This window comes from Microcebus murinus, chromosome 15 (genome assembly GCF_040939455.1).
Source record: "Microcebus murinus isolate Inina chromosome 15, M.murinus_Inina_mat1.0, whole genome shotgun sequence".
Taxonomy (NCBI): Eukaryota; Metazoa; Chordata; class Mammalia; order Primates; family Cheirogaleidae; genus Microcebus; species Microcebus murinus.
In genome coordinates, this window is record NC_134118.1 from 5,669,446 (window position 1) to 5,685,434 (window position 15,989).

At 36.3% G+C, this 15,989-nt stretch overlaps 1 protein-coding gene across 9 annotated transcripts in view; it reads left to right on the forward strand.

Annotated features, from left to right (window-relative positions):
- Positions 1 to 15,989, forward strand: part of FARS2 (phenylalanyl-tRNA synthetase 2, mitochondrial) — a 520,217-nt gene that overhangs the window by 189,427 nt on the left and 314,801 nt on the right. For 7 of the 9 annotated variants that reach the window (XM_076010445.1, XM_076010448.1, XM_076010449.1 and 4 more), the window contains one exon: positions 2,865 to 2,996. The exons of the other annotated variants lie outside the window; for them this stretch is intronic. In XM_076010445.1, the coding sequence (XP_075866560.1) occupies positions 2,865 to 2,996 (132 nt within the window). The remainder of the gene's footprint in view (positions 1 to 2,864; positions 2,997 to 15,989) is intronic. 9 annotated transcript variants of the gene reach the window in all.

Genomic DNA, 15,989 nt, shown 5'->3' on the forward strand with positions numbered 1-15,989 from the left:
CAAAGCAACTTTAAGCAAAAGGAATAAATCTGGAGGCATCACTTTAGCAGACTTTAAATTATACTACAAGGCTATAGTAACCAAAACAGCATGGTATTGGCACAAAAATAGAGACATAGACCAATGGAACAGAACAGAGAACCCAGATATAAAACCATACACATGTTGCCATCTGATCTTTGGCACAGTAGACAGCAATATACGCTGGGGAAAAGAATGTATATTCAATAAATGGTCCTGGGAAAATTAGATAGCAATATGTAGAAGATTGAAACAGTATCCATATCTCTCACCACCCACAAAAATTAATTCAACATGAGTAACAGACTTAAATCTAATTACAAAAGTGATAAAACAAAGCCCTTCAGTAAAAGAAGATTCCTGGAGAAGGGTATGGACCATCACATCACTTTTCAGTTCCATTTTTGTGTTGTGCTGGCACTGTTGACACCAGCAGCTCAGATGGATGTGTGTAAACAGGGCCCTGTCTCTGTGAAGGCCTGGCTTCCCACGAGACCATATGCTGTAGGCATTTAGTTAGGGCTTAATAATCATTGATCATGGAATAACTTTAGTCAACATTTATGATTACACTATGTTCTAAGCACTTAGGTAATGTTTAATTATATGATGGTAAAATCATGATGTTAACCCTGAGTACTCTTCCTGCTTTTGATAAAAAATTCAAGCCAGATCTTAAAAGCCATGTATACAGAATTTGTTCTTCTAAACTGTTTTTATAAAATGATTTTTGTTTATCTACCAGGAGTCATAAAAAACAATGATAAAAATTGTCTTGTCTGCCGATCCTTGTGCTCTCAATTATATGTCCCATGGCATCACACATTTCTCTTTGTTAGCCTGATTGTCTCTGGTGCTTTTTCTAAAAATATTGAAAGGAAAATATTGGTCCCAAAAGATGGGCAAGCACACAAGTGTGCGAATACCTTTTCAGAATACAGTTGTAAATGAGCAACTGCTTTGCACATATGATCTCCATATAGAAAAGTCTGGACTACTCAGGGGTTATGGATATGTTTCCCCAGTGGCCCACAACAGGGCCAGCTTTTTTTCCAGTTAGAAAAAGTGTTCATGAGATCTACTCAGTAATAAAAAGGAATGAATTATTGATATATCCAACTAATGTGTAAATCGTATAGAATGGTTATACTGAGTGAAAGAAGCCAGACCAAAAAAGTGTACATTGTGTGATTTCATTTTTATGAAATTCTGGAACATGCAAACTCATCTGTAGTAACAGAAGAAATCAGTGGTTTCCTGGGGATATGGGAACCAGGAGAAGAGGTAAGGGTAGTGGGCAGGTGGGTAGGATTTACCAAGGGACTCAAGGAAACTTTGGAGGTGATGGATGAGTTTACTGTCTTGATTATGGTGACAGTTTTGTGGGTATATACATATGTCAAAATTTATCAAATTATACGTGTTATATATGTGCAATTTAATGTTTGTTATGCCACAGAGATAATGAAAGGGGAAAATACTGTATTATTGTGGTAAACAGAAATCAGTTGACACTTGCCATAGATAGCAGGTAACAAGGAAAATAAATGCAACTAAAAAGAACAATGAAAGAAAAAAAAAATCTACCTCCTATGGAATTTGGGGCATAAAAAAGACCCCATCTGAATTTTGATTCTTGAAATATCTTTCGTGGTGGGCAGGCAGTTATGTTTTAATTGTCATGAATGGGGGTTTTGGAGTTCGGCAGACCTTGGTTTGACCCAGTTATCTTCTAGTTGTGTGACTTTGGGCAAGACACTTGTACCATCTGATAGTTTTTTCCCTATCTGTAAAATGGGATGGTAGAGGCATAGTAAGATGGAAGCAATCTTTGCTATTATTTTTATTCATTTCACATTCTGATTTCCACAGATTTAAAATGCAGGTAGTCTTGGGTGAGAAAATACAGTATTTTAAATTCACAGGGGGTCATGTTACCATGGAGAATTGAAATCTTTAGCAAAGTGTTACCTGAAAGAAGATGAGAAAGATCATCACATGAAGGGAAAAGAACACAGGAAGGGGAAATGGCTGTTTTGCTAAATGCCCACTTTTTTCTGTGTTCCTCACTGTAGGCGTCAAGCTTCTACCTGACCCTCTGCTTTTAGTGACTTCAGCTCTTTGTAGGCTTTAATTGTTTTGAATTTTTTAGTCTTTTCCTTTGTTAAATAATAATGTCTTTGTTCAAAAGTTCTATTTTACGATTACTTACTGAGAAGTTTCTTCTGGCATTTAGCATGTACTTTTTGTACATGTTTATTTAGAAGGAAGTATACCATTTATCTTTAGGAAAAATGTTTGACTCTTTAAATGCTTTATTTAAATTTGATAGACTTTATTTTGTTTAACTTTTTATTAGCTTTTATAGCTTAATTTTTAGAAATTAAAATGTGTACTTATGGAAGTAAAAGTTGATCAGTTTATCCTTAATTGGTCATATTATTGATATGTAAGTTTGGAGGGCAATATAGTAAAAATACAGTTTAACTCTGAAATGATGTCATTTTCACTTATAGAAACTAACAGAATTACCTGCTTTCTCATGATCTTGCTCTAATTTTTCCCTCTGCCAAGTGGCTGCAGGAATTTGACAGATGATTGATTTGATTTTAGAAGGTCCTGGAATTGCACAAAGTGTTTTTCATATTGGAAAAGACATGCCCAGTTTTTCACAAGTTTTAAGATTTATCACCTCACCTTAATGTGTTGCAAATTAGTTTGTTTGCTATTTATTTTACTCAGAATGTAGTAATTGGTATCATTAGTGGAAGGGCAAATTTGATCACAAGAAAGGGTAGACTGCCTTTTAACACTGTTTGTTTTTTTCTTTGGCAACTCTGCAGGGCTGGAGATAAGATGGGTAGACTGCTACTTTCCTTTTACTCATCCTTCCTTTGAGATGGAGATCAACTTCCATGGAGAATGGCTAGAAGTTCTTGGCTGTGGGGTGATGGAACAACAACTGGTCAATTCAGGTAGACGAGAATCTCATATTTGATTGGCAGGCTCTCTAAAGAGCACTCTCTTTTCATGTAGCCTCAATTGCAGTTTTACAGGTATTTACATACTTCTATAGGGGCGGCATTGCCATCTTTCCCTTCTCAGAGTCCCCTCTAGATTTATCTCTGACATTGAACTCTGAAAGAAGTTATTCCTCAAATTTCTTTAGACATCTTCCTTGTCAGCACTTTGGTGCTGGATTTGTACTTTATGAAGTTGTATTTGTTATTTGTTGCTTTGTAATACCCCAAAGGCCTCTGGTGCATGTCATAACTGTAATTTGTTTACAAAACTATTTAAGAATAAAGCCAATGCACAATCATTTTTTGTTCTTATTGCATGTAGTATACTGCCCCAAATTTAGCAGGTATTTCACAAATATACTATACATGTAATACACTTAGGCCCGTAACGCTTAGTCGATCACCTCCCTTGGTATAGGCCATGCCACCTGACTGAGGGAGGCTGGCAGATGAGGGTGAGGACTAGATTCTACCCACATCTGTAGGTACTTGAGAAAGGTCTTTCTGGCTCTTTTCTGTAGGACCATTGCTTAATAAAAATAATTGCTTCTAAACTTAGTTTTACAGCCGTGAGTTTTTTTTTTTAACTCACTATCTGAATTTAATTAATTAAAAAAACCACTATCTTAATTTAATTAATTAAAAAAATTTGTTTTTGAAGGATAAATCCTCCAGGGAAAATTGATAGGGATTGGATGTTTGAGCTCACTGCATAAGCAGCAAGCACTAAATGGAGAGGAAATGATGTGGATTGTTCTAGAGAACACCCCATCTTGTTCCTGGAGAAGGACATTAGCTATGTGGCCTTAGCGAGCAGCTCTGACTCAGGGTTTGTCACGGGGCCCCCTGCCGCAGAATGGAGAAGAGAGGTCCTTCTTGGTGACTAAGAAACATGGATATTCCAATGGTAAGGTTGTGATATCTGGTCACGGGGTTGGAGAATGAGGATGTAATGAGAGTGGAGACGCAGGATGCATGAAGTGCAGCAGCTTGTGTTACCTGGGCTGGGAAACTGGAGGTCTGACCTTTGCTTCTTACTCTTAAGTGCCTTCCATATGCAGGGGCCTGGACCCAACAGGATCCTAGATTCCTCTCCATTCTCCTGAGGAAGGCATGGGGTAAGACCCAGCAAGTTGCCAGATGCTTCATGGACAGTTTTCAAATATTTGAAGGGCTCTCTCAGGAGAAAGGGAGAGCAGAGGTTGAAATCAGGGCCTGACGTATGAGTTGTGAAATCTGAGCCTGGGTGTCTGGAAACCCAGGAGTTTTTGTCACAACTCTCAATTAACAGTTGTGTGTTTTCAGACAAGATGTTAAACCCCCACGAGCCTTGGCTTTCTCATGGTTAAGATGGGTGCAACCATAACATTCTCAAAGTTCCTTTATGAGGATTAATTGAGGTGACACATATAAAGTGCTTAGCAAAGGGTCTGGCCCACAGGAAACACTCAATAAAAATTAATTGCTGATATTGCATTTAACATTTTTCTAGTAGCTAGAACCATGGGAAATGTTTAAACAGAGGCTATCCTGCCTGTCATAGAAACGATCTCTTACCAAGTGAAATTAGTTGCTTCTTTAATCTGTAGTCATCTCTGAATCTGTGATTCTAGATTGAGTGATTGATTTTAGAGGGAAAAGCAAAAGTAGTAAGAAACAGGAAGAAAAGGAAAATCAGCCAAATAGATGTATATGCTTCTCAGCAGAAAACACAGTATCATGGGAGCAAATATGGAAGATTTAATCTCTCCTTGAGTAGGAGCTATTTTGTTAGTTTTATTTTGTTTATTAGCAAAAGTTTTGAATGAATCCCAGACTTCCTCCCAAGAGTGCCTGGTGCCAGGGGGCCAGAGCTAAGAAAGCAAATCAGGGGATGATCAGCTTACCTATCATTTGTCACTTGGAATCGTGCTTCCTTGTATGATTTCCAATATCCTTGATGGGTTTTTATGAGGTTTATTTGTACAGTAATTGGCTGGATATAGTTATCTGAAACAGATTTCCCAGTCATTATTGAACATTAATGAGACTGCTGTTCTATAATTAGATTAGCTATGTTAGGTATTCTTGAATGGAATGGCAAAGTGAAAAAAAAAAGTGAAAAAAAAAGACACCTGAGATTCAAATATGTTTGAGAGATTCACAGCAATGGTAGGATGTGCTTCGAGTTTTTGGGAAGTTGTACATGCAAAATTTAAATTAAATACCTTATAAGACAGGGAATCTAAAGAAATGGAAGAAGAGGTAATATTATAAAAGAAATTCTATGTAGAGTCTGCTATTTGAACTTGATGTTATTATGACAAAGTTCTGCTCTGTGTTCTCAGACTCAAATGTGTTCTGTTGTCTGTAGTTAAAAATTTTAAACGGTGTGCCTGGAGGTCACTAACCACAGATATTATTTGCCGGTATAGCTAATTTTCTGTTTCTGAGTTCCTGTGGCATAGAGAAAGATTGGCTCTGTATACTTCATCCCTCTAGTTCAGTTTTGCCATTATCCCTCTTTTCTCCTACATTTCCCCCCACCCTCCCTTCACCTTTTCTTCCCTCTTCATCTCTTTCCTTACTCGAATATAATTGATGGTTGTAGATTCTCCTCCTTTAAGCCTTCTACAGAGAATCAGGTAAGCATTGACATACCCAGAAACTGAAGAAGCTGATGGAGCAATGATAGTTGCAGACAGCAGTTGAGCCCCTAGTGTGTGCCAGCGTCTCGTAAAGCAAGCTTTATACGCTTTCTTTCATTTTACCTTGATAAGAAGGCTGTAAGGCAGCTGCTATTGTTACTTCCATTTTACAAAGGTGATCCAGAGCAAATAGCTAGATAGTGCTAGTGAGAGTTGCCCAGGTCTTTCTGAAACAGTTAACTGATATGCTGTGCTACCCAAATAGTAAATTGCATGATTTTGAAGTGGCTAAAAATTCATTTCAAATAATTCATTCTGCATAATATAGAATGAAGAACTGCAACAAAATGAAACAAACAGCAATCAAAATTTTATTTGTTCTGTAGTTACATCTAAGGAAGGGCTGTACCACCACCTATGTTATCTCCTATGATAGAGTGCATTTAATTAAAGCATGAAATTAGGTTGCTAATTTGCACAGCCATTGAAAACATTTTATTGTACATTTAAGTGACCGTGGTATATGTTTGTGGGCATAGAATATGGCTCTTTTAAATGGCTTATAGAATTTTACTTTATTTCTTCTTCTTTAGATTTTAGTGCCTTCACCATTGCTTCCAGACTCCTTAGATTTAGTAATTACAATGTGAGTAGTGACAGTTTTTGTGATGATTTGATTGTTTTTTCCTCAGGAAAGTGTTTTGAGGACAGTGCTGAATCATGTCCCCAAATACTACACACTTACTTCTCACCGGTGACTCAGACTGCTTGTGCCTTTTCATATGGTACATGGAGCACAAACATCTAAAACCATCACCGGGGGCAGCTATGGGCTGTGATCCATTTATTGAGCCCCCTGTGACGTTTGTACATCAGCCAAGGGGGAGAAGAAGCTCTATAGTAGAAAATAACTTTTTAAAAACAAAAGCTCCTTCCTTACTGTATCATTAAAATTTAAAAATTGACTCCTTTGGGAAAACCTTGTAAATGGGTAAATGAATAGTTTCTGGTTTTAAACAATTGTTGTTTGTTTATTAAATATTTCCTGAAGTCCTTCTAAGGCTATAGAAAAGTGAATAATCATTATCACTGATTTTGAGAATATCACAGTACACAGTGATATAAAAACAATTGATTACAGTACCATGTAGTACGTCTTCATAACAGGTAGAATGGACAAGAGTGTGTGGGGAGGGTAAGGATTAGAGAAGATTGTGCCAGGGCCATGTCTCGTTATATTCAGGATGGCATATTGATGATATAGGTTGTTTGAAATGTGAATCCAGAATAACTTAAGTTCCTATTAATATTTGCAAGGAGGTATGTACTTTATCTTTGCTTGGGTGCCCAGTTGATATACCTAATGCTTCTTTTCCTGTATGAATGAGAATCTATTTCTAGTTTATTCTTCTCTTTGGTAGTCGGTTGCTGTAGTCTCTACACACACTTACATGGTTAAGTGTGATTGATCTAGGTTGCTGAACTTGTAGATAGCGTGGACCAAGGCTATGATAGGCATGGTGTTATATACAAGTAGACATGCTATTTATATAGTTAGTGTCTTTTGTGTGCAAGGCACTGTGCTTGACAAAGAGGAAGCTACAAAAGTGGATTAAAGTATGACTTCTCCCTGTGAAAACTCCTCCCTGTGAGGAAGCTACAAAAGTGGATTAAAGTATGACTTCTCCCTGTGAAAACTTACAGTAGTTCGTTTTGTGTAGTAGGGAAAATAAGATTATATCATTATAGCATGGTCTTATGTATTAATATAAATGCCATTTGTGAGTGTGAGCTTTGTGAGATGAGCAGAGGGAACTATGCCCATCATTTGGATCACTGGAGGATTCACAGAGGAGGTAGCCTTTGAACTGGGCCTTAAACAGTGATTCTCAGATATGTGACTAGCAATCACTTGGAGAGTATATTTAAAATGTCTGCTCATGAGAACAGCACAGTCTGCAGGTCTGGGATGGAGACCATAATGTGTGTTTTAAACTAATACCCTAGAAAATTCTTGTGAATGACCCACACTCTGACCATACTTCGAAAACTCTGTCTTGAGGATAGATAGAATATATTCCTCAATTTTAATGGGGCATAATTAAAGTATAATATACTGAACATATTTAAAGTGTACCATTTGATCATTTTTTGACATAAATATGCATCAGTGAAAACATCACTGTCATTAAATAAGCATTTTCATCGCCAACTAATGTTTTCCTGTGTCCTTTTTTGTAGTCTATTCCTCCATCCTTGTCTTCAGGCAGCCATGAGCTACCTGCTGTCTTTATAGATTAGTGTGGATTTTCTAGTATTTCATATAAGTGGAATCATACAGTATTTATTCAGTATATCTGGCTTCTTTCAATCAGCATATAGTGATTTTGAGATTTATCTATGTTGTGTGTATCAATCGATGTTGTTTGTATCAGTTTGTTCCTTTTTATTTTGCCTGGCGTTCCATTATATAAACATACTCCAACTTATTTATCCATTCATTTGTTGATGGACATTTGGGTTGTTTCCAGTTTTTGGCTATTGAATATAAAACTGTTATGCATATTTGTGTAAAAGTTTTTATGTGGACATATGTTTCCATTTCTTTTGAGAAAAAAGCCTATGAATGGAATGCTCTATTGGAATTTGTCAGATACCTTGATATATCTACCTCAGTGATATCAAGGTAGTTGCATAGTGTTGTTCACCTCTTCTTTCTATGTTTATTGATATTTTTTTTTAGGTCTTAGTACTATATCAGTCGCTTGGAAAAAAGTGTTATTATGGACATGTCTGTTTTTCCCTTTTAGTCTGTCAAATTTTCTTTGTTTTTTTGAAGCCATATTATTAGGCATATACATTTATATAGCTGTTATGTTTTCTGAAGGAGTTGCCCCTTTTATCATTTTAAAATATCCATCTGGTAATTTGGATGGTAACTTATCTCTCGTAATTTTTTTTTAAGTCTATTTTATTTATATTAAATAATCCATCTCAGCATTATCTCCCCTCCCAGTTACTTTTATATTGCTACATATATTACATCTACATACATTGAAAACCTCACCATTCCATGTTACACTTTTCCCTTTAAACAGTCATATGCCTTTTAAAAATTTAAGAAGAAAATAGTATTCCTTTTTTATTTACTTAGCTATTTACTGTTTCTCTTGCTTTTTCTTCATTCCTGAAATCCATGTTTCCTTCTGATATTTCTTTTCCTTTCAGTATGAAAAACTTCCCTTAGCATTTCTTATAGATCATGTCTGCTGGTGTTGAATTTCTTAGAGTTCTTCTATATGAGTATGTCTTTATTTCCTTTTATCATAAAATACATTTTTTATCAAATATAGAATTCTGGATTGATGGATCTTTTTTTTTCTCAGTGATTTAAAGATATTGTTCCATTGTCTTCTGCCTGTATGGTTTCTAAAGAGAAATTCATAATCATTCCAATCATTGTTCTCCTGTATATACTATATTTTTCTTTTTTAAAAAAACTTATTTATTTTTACTGTGCTGTCTTTAGCTACTTTCAAAGTTTTTTTTCTCCCATCTTTGGTTTCCAGCAAGGTGATTTTGATATGTCTCAGTACAGTTTTCTTTATGTTTCTCTAACACTCATGATACATCTTTTGATTTTTGTCCCAGGAGACTGAAACCCTGGTCACTTTTTCCTTCTTTTTCTCTCTGTTTTTCACATTGGATAATTTCTATTCCTCCCTCTTCATGTTCATTGACTCTTGCTGTTTGTCATCTCCATTCTGCTTCCTTGATCATCAAATATATTTTTTTCCCAAAGCTTTTTTTTTTGTTTTAAAATTTGCATTTGGTTGTTTCATAGTTCCTGTTTTTCTGCTAAGAATCTCTACATTTTCATTCCTATCAAGTATGTTTTTCTTTACTTCATAGAGAAAAGTTATAATAATTTCTTTAAAGTACAAGTTGAGTATCCTTTATCTGAAATGCATGGAACCAGAAGTGTTTCAGATTTTGGATTTTTTTTTTTTTTTAATATTTGCATTATACTTACTGGTTGAGTAGCTCTAATCTGAAAATCTGAAATACAAAATGCTCCAATGTGCATTTTTTTGAACATCACGTCATTGCTTAGAAAATTCCAGATTTTGGAGTATTTTGGATTTTAGGTTTTTGGATTAGGAATGCTGGACTTGTATCTGTCTGATAGGTCCAGTGTCTGGATCATTTCAAAATTGAATTCTCTTGAGAATTGGTTACATTTTCCTGGTTCTTTGTCAAGTAATTTTGAGTTATATGTTGGACATTGTGAATGGTGAGTTGTATACACTCTGGGTATGCTTATTTGTGTCTGTCCTGTTTACCTCAGGTGTTAGTCCAAAACTTTTGTGGCTGGTTCGGATAGCAGTTTAGTTCTCTGAACTTTTGCTATGCTGGTTTAAGTCTGTGCTGTCCATGTGTCACTCAGGGGTTAGGCTGATACTTGTGCAGGTTTACACGTAGAATTAAGTCATTCGTTCTGGTCTCTTTCCACCCCAGGATTTTACCCTCAGACTCTCCATCTCATAGAATCACCTTACCTGTGTACAGAAGGGCAGGTTTCTCTTTGAGTTTGCTCTGTAACTAGCACCCACCTTTGATAGGTGAGGAAAAAATCTAGGAACTTCACCCAATGTGGGTTACTTTTCTAAGTTTTAACTCTCCTTCACAATTCTATGGTCACCTATATAAAATGTTAAAAATATTTATGCATATATATAATTATCAGATATACCTATATGTTGAAATCATATATATTTGATAAAAATAGAATCACACTTTGAATATTTTTTGTATTGTGTTTTTTTCTCACAACAAATATGACCTGAATGTCTTGTCATATTACCAAATATCCACCCACATCATCATTTTTAATGGCTGCATAGCCATTGTGGTTGGATCTTTTTGTTTACCCCATATTGATGGGCATTTGACAACAAAGTCTCTATACATGTGTCCTTGTACACTTGCCTTAGTATTTCCCTGGGATAAATTTATAAAAGTGGAATTACTTTTTCCTCCCAAGGTTTATGATGCAGATTGCCATAGGCACATTGGAAAAAAGTACCTATAGTATTTGAAAGTATACTCACTAACATTAAATGCTATCAATCTCTTTACTCTTTACATTTAAGAGGGAAAAAATTTTGTGCTGCTTTCTTTTTTAGAGTTGGGGTCTTGCTGTGTTTTCTAAGCTAAACTAAATTCCTGGGCTCAAGTGATACTCCTGCCTCACCCTCCCAAGTAGCTGGGACTATAGGCAAAGGCCTCCACACCCAGCTGGCACTAGTGTTATTTTAATTTACTTTTTCTGGTTACTAGGTTAGTTGAATACATTTCCACAAGTTATTGGCTCAGTCTGTTTTCTAATGGCACTTGAAAGGATGCTAGGATATATTCTGCATGTTTTCTTTTTATTCTCCCACCCCAAATTATAACCTTACTCTCATCTTTGTTAAAGTCTCCTATATATCCCTTCCTGTCAGTATCTTCGCTCTTTCCCTCCCTACTTCTCTTGCCCAATCACTGTTGTGAATTTTATATTACTACCTTGATGTTCATTATAGTTTTACTATGGATATTGTCTAACAAGTTAACTTTCACCTGCTTTTATATTTTAGTAAGTGGAGTCACACTATAGATCCTTTTGTGACTTTAGTTTTTCATTCATCATTGTGAAGTTCATCTATGTTATCATTTTCAGAGTTTTAGTTCACTTGTTTTTCACTGCTTAAATTGTATTGGATGAATATGTCATAATTCACTCATTCATTCTTTAATAAATATTTGATTGTTTCCAGTTTTTGTGCTATTACAAATGCTACTGCTGAACATTCTCTTGTAATACATCTGAATGTATAGATGTAAGAGTTTCTCTAAGGTATATTTTATCTAGCAGTAGGATTGCTAAGTCAGTACTTACAAGCATCTTCAGCTTTATTGAGTGTCACCAAAGTATTTCCCAAAATGGTTGGCCCAGTTTACATTGCCCGAGCCTTTGTATGAAAGTTCTTGTATGAAAGTTCTATGTCCTCTTTAACATTTGACATTGTTCAACTTATTTTGGCAATCTGGTGAGTTTAAAATAGTATCTCACTGTGGTTTTCATTTGCATTCACCTGATTATGATTAAGGTTGAACACATTTTTATATATTTGACATTTGTAGTTTTTATTTTTGTTCATTTTTCAGGTGGGGCTCTTTTTTCTGGTTTTCTTTTTAACCAATTGGTAGGAATTCTACATATATATTGGATACTAATCATTTGTTGTTTCTTTGTATTAACAATTATATTTTCCAAGTTTGTGGCATTTCTTTCCTTTTTTTAAGTTGCTCTTTCATAAATGGAAAACATATATATTTCTTGAATAGCTTTAGGTTTCTTTATATAATATCATTCTCCAGAAAAGTCACTTCGTCAGGGAAAGTGAGTGGGTGTAAGTTGACAAGTTCCATGATGATAACCCTTTTGCTTGTCATGCTTGATTCTGGTAGCTTAAGTCTCTGATGTTATTGCTATATCATTCATATTTTCAGCATTGAGATTCTAAATATTTAATGACTTTGAAACATCTACCCTCTCTTCCCTAGTGTTCTGTCAGATTTAGTCCCACCCTCTATGACAGTTTCTCTTGACTGGAAAGGAGTACTTTCAGATGTGCTTGTTTGACTAGGAATTGTAGCTCAGAGCTTGCCTGGGGACCCCAGATATGTCATTTACACAGAATTGGATTTATTTCCTGGTATATTTTTTAGTTCTCCCTAATCTTGCTTCTAATGCATGCCACCCCTCCAATATTACAATGACTGTAATAAAAGTAAAGGCTTTGGCAACTTGATTCAAGTTGTGGTATGTGTCTACATTTCTGATGTTTTTACAGCTGTTGTGATATGTGTTGTATACTGTCTGTGGCATAATTTCTATACATAAGAAGCTTGTAGAAAGCAGAAATTCTGTCCTGTATGTTCATCTCAATGTCTGAGGTCTTGTGTATTTGGCAACTATATGTAGCAACTGTCATTTAATTTCCTAGTCCTTCACCATCATTGTGGACTTAATTTTGCATTTTCAACTGTTCTTTTTCCTGTTGTCTTTCTCCCATTCTTAAAACAGTAACCTCAATAACACAACCCATTCATTAAGTTTTGACACTTAGAAGCTGGTGGGGTAGTTTGGGAGTGCCCAAATAAGAGATGTGGATTGGAAAGAAATGGAAATTTGGCAAGTTTGGACTGTTGCAAGCAGTCACTTCTTTCATCAGACTCCATTATTATTCCCAGTTCTTTATCCCTCCTTGTATCCATACACTTTGTCCAGTGACTTTGAATTATTTTCTACTGTGGGAGGAATATACTACTTGATTTGGGGCTTGGCCCTGTGACTGGTTTGGTTAAAGGGATATTAACAGATGTGATAGGAAAAGAGGCTTGAAATGTACTTGGCAGTTGATTTTGCCCGTTTGCTACTGTCATTATGAAGTGAACATGCTGTGTGTGGATTGCTGGTTCCAGAAGAGTAAGAAGCATGTAGAGTGGGCCTAAACCAACCCTGGGGCCTGAAGACCAGCCAGTCTGGACCAGCTGAGCCCTAGCCTTGCAGACATGTGGTTTTTGTTGCATGCCACTGAGGTTTTGTAGTGGTTTGTTGATCAGCTATAGCTGAGCTTACCAAGGGCTCATAGTATCCATAAGATACTCTCTTTTAATATCATTTCACAGAAAATTCAGATGAATTCACTTATCTCTTTCAAGTATTTCCTCTCTACCTCCCTTTCTAGCTTAGCAAGAGAGATGTTTGAGAAGAGTTTGACTTTTTCTACTGTCTTCCCTCTGTAGAGAAGCAATTGAAATAGTTTCTCTGTATTGAAGTGTGTTGTGGTGGTTCTGTAAACAAGATAGGGATTTGGGGTGAGATTTATCTGGAAAGTCCTCCCCATGGGAGGTTTTTGAAATGCCACTGGCTTATGAAAGATCTTGTATGTGTGCATGTGTGTAAGTGTTCCCAGCATAACCTTTTTAAAGTTTTAGAGCCAGGTATTGGAATTTAATCAGTCTTAGGTAGAAGACTCTAGAATCACTAGAATGTAAACATCATGAGGGCAGGGAATTTTTTTGTTTTGGTCAGTGTTATATTCCTAGTTCCTAGAACAATACCTAGCACATAGTAGGCACTCTATATACATATATAAAATGAGTGGATGAGTATATTGAGGGGTAGAACCCCTCAACTCCTCAATCTAATGTTTATTATTCTTTCTCCAGGTTCATAGAAACAGCAAAATGTTGGGGGAAACCAACTAATTTTTTAGGTGTGCTCATGGCTCTTTCTGCCCTCAGCCCTTCGGCACAATTCCTAGTTAACAAGGATGGTGCAGTGGGGAGCCCTTGGGCGTTGGAGCTGAGATCTAACTCCAGTCAGGCCTGGCCACTAGCTGGGCAGGAAATCTTAGACAAGTCCCATGGGTCTCAGTTTCTTCATCTGTAAAATAAGGGGCCCACATTATATAATTTCCAGATTTCCTTTTAGCTCTCGAATCCTATGATTCCAGCCTCCTAAACAACCCAGAAATTCTTATTATTAATAAAAGCCACAGGAGATTGTGTTTTGTTTTATAGCATTGCATGAAAAATTACATAGCAGCAGGACTTGGGTATATATGGTTGGTTAATGAGGGATTTTTTCCCCCTTAAAAAAATTCTCAAACCTTAACAACAAAAAAGAGGATGCTCATATAATTGAATTTTATTTAAACTATTTATGAAACTCTTGCTTCATGAGATCACTGCAGCTTTGCAGGCAGGTAGTGATGTGCTCTCAATGGTTCAATTTTATTTTCTCCCTTGCAAAAAGGCAATTTAGAAGTTTAGGAATTATTTATGGTACTGTGGGGATAAACACAATCTGCTAAGTTATTTTTCTTGTATCATTTTTTTCAAGGTTCATTCCTGTATTTTAGGCTGGTAGCAGTGTCTTCATGAAATGGCCATGTTGTTAATGTCCAGGGATAAAATGAGGTAATGTCATTAGGCAAGATTTATGCCAGCTTTTTAAGTGGTGAGTTTTAATTGACATAATTTAGGAGTTGAATGATATTAGGTGATTCTCAGAAAAAAGGTTTGCTAGTTACCCAAGTGTGGAAAATGATGGCTTGAAAAGTTTGATGGTTTTCTTTACTGGAGAGCATGTTTGAGCTAGGAAGAACTAGCTCTGTGTGAGAGATGGAGTGTGCAGCACTTCTCAAGCTTATTTGACCACAGAATCTCTTTACACAAAGATTTCTTTTGTTGAGCGTTTCCTAAGAAGGACACTTAGGAACATGCTCATCCATTGGTTGCTAGGATTGACAATAAACTATGAGGGTGATAGAAATGTATTTTGGGGAAGTAGCAACAAACTATAATAAAATATTCTTTTAAAATTTGACCTAGAGGTATGCCTTCAATACCAAGGGGAACAGCAGATATTAACATAAGTAATTTAGAACATCTATTTAGCATTTTTGACTGTCTATGGAGCCTTGGAATTTGAAGGCTTATGAACCTTAATGTTAGGAAGGAAAATCTATTATGTGTATATGACAATTCCATTTATTAGATCTAGCCTTCCATCTCTTCTTCCATTCCTTTGACAAACCTTTACTACATATCTATGTGACAGCAACCATGTGTAGGTGCTGCAGATAGAAGTAGTTTCTGCCTTCGAGGGACTTAGGGTCCAGCGGTAGAGACTGACAGGTAAGCCCCCGTGTCCAGGGAGCTATGGTGACAGTTGAGGGGGGTGGAATGGTTCATGACAGACTGTGCAAGGCTCCATCTCAGATGTAGTGCTTGGGCTGAGCAATAAAGGTTGAGCAGGTTATACAACAGGGGCAGAGTAATGAGATTTTTAAAGTAAATTTTGTTGTATATATTTAAGGTAAACAACATGGTGTTATAAGATATATGTAGTAATATGATTACTGTAGTGAAACAAATTAATATGTCCGTCATCTCACACAGTCATCCATTTTCATCCCTGTGTCATGAGCAGCTATGGTCTACTCTTTTGCTCGCGCACAGAGATGCAGGGAGTGAGAGGCGGCACTGTATATCTGGGGAGACTGATTCATGTGGATTGCCGGCACACACCAGAAGCCAGTGAATTAAGTCAAGGAGGTGGGAACCTAGATAGGGTCAGTTCCAGAAGGGGTTAGAAGGCAAAATGAAAGACCTTAAATCTCATCCTTCTTGTAGTAGTGAGAGATTGAATGATTTTAAGTAGGAGAATGGTGTGATATGATGAATATTTGGGAAACTGGCA